Genomic DNA, 7694 nt, shown 5'->3' with positions numbered 1-7694 from the left:
ATGGGCAACGGAGTGATCCCATTGATGGTGGTGGCGATGGTGCCCATAATCGCTGGCACCATTGGTCAGCGTGCCCTCAGCCAGAGGAACGCTGCATCGAACCTCGATTATCCAGACTATTCGACCAAGTACGACGACGAGTATCCGGTGAGTAATTCTGATAGTATTCGTGGACAAGTGGGTGATTCGATGTTACGAAAGACAAGGGGTGAGCGGTCTTGCGTCGAAAGATAAAGTTACGTCTGGAAATGGAGTGGACGCGGAAAACAATCGAAAGGACAAAAAGTTTCAACAACTGGCTATTGCGCACCACTTTCCTGTACTTCGTAAAACAACTTTTACAATTCACACAAGTAGTTTTAGTCTTCCTTCTTTTTTCATTCTATCTAATTATTGTCTTGTTTAATTTGGAAACACTTGGCTGTCTATTAACTATCATAAATTCCAAGTAGAACTCGTTTATTACTGCCGTGAACTCCACAGAGGGCTGTCCCTTTTGCCGGAACTCCAAAGAGGGTAAAGAACGCGCGACTTCGAGTCCCATTCAATTCGTTCATCCAAACTTTCTACTACTCTTTCAAACTTTTTCCTTGACAATCATTCCGCAGTCGAAAAATCTTCAAGAAAATTCATCAGATCATCTCTCTCGTTTTACTCTTTAAGATCGGTGCCGTAAAAAGATAGATGCCGTTTTCACCAAAATTCGAACGAAACGATATTGCGAGTGGTCGAGGAAATTTCATGGAAAAACCAAACATCTGTTAGAAGAATAAAGTTCATGGTGTGCAAAAACAGCTTCAAAATCCCCGAATACTTCGGAGGAGGAAAATCGATCTAACACGGTTTACACGCCTTTATTTCGAAGAAAAACTCGACAGTTTCTATCCGGTAATCGCGTTATAGAATATCCAATTCTTAGTCGTCTTTATCCTCGGCGAGTTTCTCCCTGGAATTCCATTCTTCTCGAATTTCTCTATTACTCGGTATACATATATATATATATATACACATTCGTTTCTGGTGAGCTTCTTTGTTTTGTGATAAACGAGAGCGTAAGCCGAGAATATTACTGGATCCGCCGTCAAGCTTTTTCTTACTCTGATCTGCGACTGTGACTGCGACTGCGAGCACGGAAGCTTGTCACCAGTAAATCGGATCGATGATATTTCATTTTTTTTCCTTCGACAAGTCCAACATGTATTTTTAACAGTGTCTCTCGTGGACTTTTATCGACCACGTGGAAAGATTTTCTTGGTGGAATTTTTCTATCAGATGAACGTGCAACAATTGACAGGGGTAATTAAAAAAGAAGAAGAACATACAGCTATTAATATGTTTTCTGATTTCAAAAAACAAACTTAACTCACTCGTAACTAAATTCACTGGAGGGAAAACTGCGTAAAGTGCGAGCCACGGTACGAAACAGTTTCTCAAATGAAAACTGAAAATACCGCCACAGCACTTTGCCAGCGTTTTGAAAAAGTTTACAAAGTACTAAAGAGGAAGTTGTGTTGCGGTCGTTACTGGATACTTTAAGAGAAGCATATCGAACGGAAAGTAATTAATTTCTTCTTCGGTTAACTTAATTTCTTTTCTTTTCTTAATATAAATTTCGTGTTAAAAGTTAGCGCAGGACGTTGTCAGACGCAGTGAACGAATTTTAAAAGAAGCAGATGGATCGATTCGTCCGATCAAATTCGAATTAAAAAGTTATAATTACGGAGAGCGAGAGCGATCAGCGTGGAATTAAGACGGAATCGGGATGACCCGACGCGACGTCTCGCGGATTTCGACAACTTATTAATTACTCAACGCACTTGTCGCGATTGCTAAATCAGTCGATTGATCGTTCACGAATCCTTCTCGGTTAATAATCCTCCACTTGACAGCTCGTTCAAGCAAAGTGTAATACTCGGAAAATGAACAGTTTCGACTTCTCGTTAACTCGTTTACTCACAATCCACGCGCATTAATTCAGACTCTTCGCTCCTGTGCATCTGAGTCAGTTAATTAACGAATTATTCCCAACTGCATCAATCACGTCTCCGTTTCACCGATGAAATAAGACACGGCGAGCCTGACCGCCTCGTCTTCACGCTAATTAGTCACCGTGCACCGACGCTGCTTTCTATTAATTACCAATTAATCCAGCCGATGGCCAATTTTTCGCCTACGACGCGACGCGACGAGACACGAGGCATCGACCTTTTTCGCGATACAGGATCTCTCTGTAACTTTTCATTCTAAAAATAAATCGACAACGACGAGTGACTTGTGCCGTCTCATCCCTATTTCACTATGAGATGTCCATCATTACAGTAATATTATCTTTCCATGACATTTCACGAAAATCAATTCTTTTCTTCTTTGTAATGTAATTTACGCGTGCCAACACGGAAATTTTCATTCGTCAATCTTCCTGTCGAGTCACGACGGGAATGTAATATTTAACGGTGCGAGTTGTCTTTCCGTTAGTCCCCTTTTTCTACTTATATACGTAAGTATCTCTTCCGGCAACAGACGGGACCAACTATTCTTCTTCGTTAAGGAGCTAATAAGGTCGCTTTTTATGTCCGTTTTGTGTAAGATCCACCTACCTATTGTACAACCAGGATTCATTATTTCGAAAAAAATGGACAATTGAAAGTCGATAAGGACAAAGGGAGAGAACACGTATTGGATTAAAATAAGGATTTCGATATCATCTTTCAAGCAGCGCGTCGAGGGATGAGTTAAGAAACTCGCTGATACTTCCAGCGTTGAAGTCTCTGAAAAGATATCGCTTCGAGGCGTACCACGAGAATGAATTTCACTTGGAAACTATTGCTCACCGATAACACTGAGATTTTCAAGTTCATCCTACTCGAATATTTTTTCCACGATCCTCCTGCGATAAATAACAATGAGCAAAATAGAAAGAAAAGAAAGAAAAAATGTTAAAAACATTCAAACAATTTGAATACTATTGCTGTGGATCAGTGGTCGGCAACCTTTTTTACTAGGTGGGCATATTTCAGAAATGCGGGAATTCGGCGGGCACCGTGGGATCAAGAGGAGGGAGGGGTGTAATATTTAAACATGAAAATATTAATGCAGCATAAATTTATTACATAAATTCAAATTTTAACTGAAAAAACATAATTGTTATTCAAATACCTAAAATTTAGAATTTAGATATTTGAACGGCGGGCACTTTAAAATTGCTTCGCGGGCACCGCGTTGCCGATCCCTGCTGTAGATGATGAAGGAATAATACGAGCACAAGTGAATGCCATGGGAAAAGTATAAACTCGAGGAAAACTACTGTAGGTTGCGTTATTAAGGGGAAAATGTTTCCTTGGTCAGGCAACTCGTTTGGATTACATATAACGTGGCACGCAATCAACCGAGAGGTGTCTTGTCACAAACGAATCGCGAAAAAGAGGATCGAACAGGAACGATACTCGTATCTCTCCGTCATCGGCCAGTTCGCGGCAATAACTTTTATGTGCCGGCTAATAAAAACGCGCCGACGGCGTGGCTTTAATCATCGTTAAATCGACTTGCTGCGGTGACGTCGAATTATTGACGGAAGAAGACGATACCGTTTACTCGGTGTCAAGATTAGACAAATTTCAATTTTTCGACATCGTGTCTGTTGATCGTTCGTTCAATGTATCGCGAATGTCTCCGCTTTTGTAAATGCCTGAACGTTTTATTTATAAAAAAAAAAGCCTATATTTCTGAGAAAGAAGAAATCAGATTTTACACTGGCGAATAATCTAAGAAAATAATGATACCGCAGCTGAAAGCTACAGATGAAGATGCTTTTTGCTTCGTGAGGTATTTACTACAGATAGGAAGATCTTTGTTCAAGGATTAGCGTTACAATAATACTTCTCGTCGTATTTCTTTCAAACGAAGAAAAATGTACGAGACGCACAGTGAAAGATTTTGCGTCGGAGGGCATCAACGAATACGTGAAAATACAACAACCCTGATTGTCAGCTGCAGAGGATTAAACCATACTTTTCTATACGCCCGTGTTTATTTCGTGTTTCAAGTAGCGAACGAGCATCTCGATCCATAAATTTCCCCTCGATGCATTCCCACGCGCCTTTCCTTCTTTTCTTTTTCAGCATCTCGCCACTCTCTTCCAGCGCTTATTTATGAACCTGCTCAACCTGTGCGATTCCGCCTGTCCCATGACCAGAAAAATGTACAAACTTTCCTGTTCGCCTCTCATCCGAAAGTACGAGCGCGAACACACAAGGGAAATTGCAATTTGGAAAAGTGTAAGCGCGTCAAGCTGCGTTGTCGTCAACTATTATTCAAATTTCAAATCGATTGATTTTCAACGAGGAAAAAAGATCATCGGGGTATCGAAAGCCGTACGTGTCCGCGCGAGAGTTTTATTGGAAATGACCAACACGTTTTTTCAATTTATCCATGCGGCAACTCTTTGTTTGCGGTTATAACCAGCAATATCGGTAAAAGCATCGGTGTTAATCCATTATACGGTTCGTTTCTTGGTAGAAAAGGGTCTGGTACGGTGCGGCGTACGCGAAATTTCAAATAATTCAACGCACTGAAAAAGTAGTAATACAGATCGAACCGTGCGCGCAACCCGTTATTGCTCGTCACGGCCATTACAGAGACATTTTCAACCGAACGAGCCAACTTTCTGAAACGAAAGTAAGTTCGACGTTACTTTTACGAGGCCCTTAAGAAGGCCACTTCGAGCGTAGATAGAAACTACTGTACGCGTAACTGCATTTCCGTGCACCAAGTAAACCGTCGTCGCGTCGATTCGAGTAGAAGGACAAATAACGAGTTGCCGATAGAATGTTTTCTCCTCTTTTCAACAATTTAATGACAATCGTGCCAAGATATTCCAAAGGAGTGAAAACAATAACGATAAACAGAAAAGATGTCTCGTTTGAAGAGAATTTTTTAATAGGCAATAAGAAGAGCGAGACGCGTGGGCCGCGCGTAATTAAGCCCTCGTTCGCGCAGTTATTCTCCCCCAGAACGATAACTCCAACTGTTTTCGCTTTCTTTCACCCAGGAAATATCCCAGGCTGTCCTACGAAATTCCCCTTGAATTTCCGAGCAACTAGCCTGCTGACACTTAATCAACCATAGTTTATCGCGATATTCGGCAATGGAACCAACCCGCCCCATCGTCCACACTAAAACACGCCACGCTCAAGAAGCGGAAAAAGAAATTGACACGCACGTTCCATCTGTGGTCGTATGGTAACTGTTGCTTGTTGCGAGAGAGATGTTTAATTAAATGCCAACAGTTCCTTGTACGAATGAAAGAAACAGCTGATACTTACCGCGTTTACCGGTATTGCTTGGAAATACATACACTACCGGCCAAAAGTTTGGAATCACTACGTAAATTAAGAGAAACAGGATATTTCTAAGAAAAATTGAACGCCTACAAAGTAATTGAGGAAGTTTTATTTGTCAAAATACTTATAAGTAGAATATTTTACATTTTATATTATTTTTTAAACGAAGAAATAGATATTTTTCTTTAAATTGTCTTTTCATCAAAAAAACCGTCCTTACTTCTAGTGACAGCCTGACATATTCTGGGGATCCTGGCAATTAGTTTTTCGAGTATTTCTAACTTTAAATTTTTCCATGCTTCTTGTAGTAGTTGCCAAAGGTGTCCTTTCGATGTTGGACAGTGCAACCGGATATTCCGATCGAGCTCTTCCCACAAAAATTCTATCGGGTTCAAATCCGGTGATTGTGCTGGCCATGTCATATTCCTCAAGACCCGCTCTGTTTCTTTTTGCAATAAGAACCCTTTATACAATTTAGATGTATGCTTAGGGTCGTTATTTTGCTGCATAATAAAATTTCTACGTATTAACCGGTGACCTGATGGTAGAGCGTGCTGTTCGAGTATCTGTTTATAGTCTTCTTTTTTCATTGTATTCTCTACTTTGATTAGATCTCCTACTCCAACCGTTGAGAAACATCCCCAGACCATAACTGAACCACCACCATGTTTGACAGTAGGTACAATACATTCTGGCAATATTTTTTCTTGTACAGATCGGCGAACAAATATCCTTCGGTGCGACCCAAATATTTCGAACTTGAATTTTTCTGACTTTTTGCTCAATCCAACCGCATTTTACGATTTTTCGACGAAAGCAATGGTTTCCTCACTGCTATATGGCAATTTAAATCTGCAATTAGTCGCTTTTTCACCGTGGTCAGAGATATTGGATTTGGTCTACTATCGTTAACTCCTACCCGAATTTCCGAGGCCGTTAGTTGTCTGTTTCGTTTGCAAATAATATTTATTCTTACATCTTCAGCTCTCGACGTGATTTTGGGTCTTCCTGACCGTGGTTTGTCTTTCAAACTACCAGTATCCGCAAAACGTTTTACTGTACCCAGCACGCCCTTGTATGACACTTTCAATTTCCTTGCAATATTCCGCAAAGAATAACCTTCCTTTCTAAGTGTGATAATTGCACTTTGAGTTTCAATACTAATTTCTATTCTTTTTACCAGTTTAAAGTATTAATGTAAAATTTTAGCCGCTGATCACGTTTCAACGCCTTCGTTCACGAGAATGGTGGCAATGTATAACAAATGTCCGATTTATACATTTTCGGGGCCCCCGGACCAGCCAATTGGAATCTAAAATTGTAACATTCGACGCTTATTGGTAAACAAAAGAATCGCGAATTCCTATATAAGGCGAAAACAGAGTATCTTTCACGGCAGTAGAAAAGTTCATTCCGAGCGTTGCCTTAAATTGAGTGTATGAATTATATAATAGCATTATGAACATAAGAAAATGCTGAAATCTCTTAAAATATAATTCAACTTGTTAACATCTGATATATTAACGATGGATCATTGCAAAATTTACCGGTATATTCGATTTTGATAGAAATCGGCAAGTGATTCCAAACTTTTGGCCGGTAGTATAGGTACTATTATTGGTGGTAAAATAAAGATGCGTGTATTGCTTCATAGGCGAGAGTGTTTATCCGTAGCGAGGCATTACTCGTGATTTTCCACAGTACACATAATACAACCCATTAACTCCATTTCCTCGTCACCGAATCCACCACCACCAGCATACTCTTCCATTTTTCTCTAGTATCCTTTTATAAATACATACTGCGATTTTTCTTTTCTTCTACTTCTTTCAATGACCATACGTGCGGCGTTCCATTAGCCATTCCCATATCTGTTTCGAATGAACAACAAATTCATTGGAATCCTGGGTACGCAAAACAGCGCGAGCTCTCTAACTCCAAATAAATCGATTAATTTGCCCGTCTTTGTTCGCGCGGCGCGTCGGCCAACGGTGTTGTCCTCCGCCACTAAAATTAGCGACAAAGAAATTGGCTGAAATTAACGTTTAACACGCGAATATTGTTCGGTGCTACGCGAGTCGCTGAAACGATTACGATACTTGGCCTGTGTGCGCCGGCATTGAAACAACCGGGCCGGTCAACAATTAATGTAGCATTCTGGTGCGACGAATGCCCGCGTAATTGTCTCTGGATAATTACGAATCGCATTCGTTCGCCGGTGGGCGAGCCTCATTGTTCGAGAATAATTCTTTTATCTCTTGTTCAGCGTAGAAAGAAGCTGACACTTTCGTTACAGCTAGTAATTATCTCTGTATATACACAAGCACGGTTCATGTTATCCCTTTTATTATAACC

At 40.5% G+C, this 7694-nt stretch overlaps 1 protein-coding gene across 1 annotated transcript in view; it reads left to right on the top strand.

Annotated features, from left to right (window-relative positions):
• The window catches only part of LOC108574954, an 11518-nt gene continuing 3824 nt past the window's right edge, over window positions 1-7694 (top strand). The window contains exon 1 of the mRNA XM_017937629.1: window positions 1-147. Within this exon, the coding sequence (XP_017793118.1) occupies window positions 1-147 (147 nt within the window). The remainder of the gene's footprint in view (window positions 148-7694) is intronic.

Source organism: Habropoda laboriosa, unplaced genomic scaffold, assembly GCF_001263275.1.
Source record: "Habropoda laboriosa isolate 0110345459 unplaced genomic scaffold, ASM126327v1 scaffold210, whole genome shotgun sequence".
Classification (NCBI taxonomy): Eukaryota; Metazoa; Arthropoda; class Insecta; order Hymenoptera; family Apidae; genus Habropoda; species Habropoda laboriosa.
Note: the sequence above shows the minus strand (reverse complement) of the source record. Positions and strands in the feature narration are given on the sequence as shown.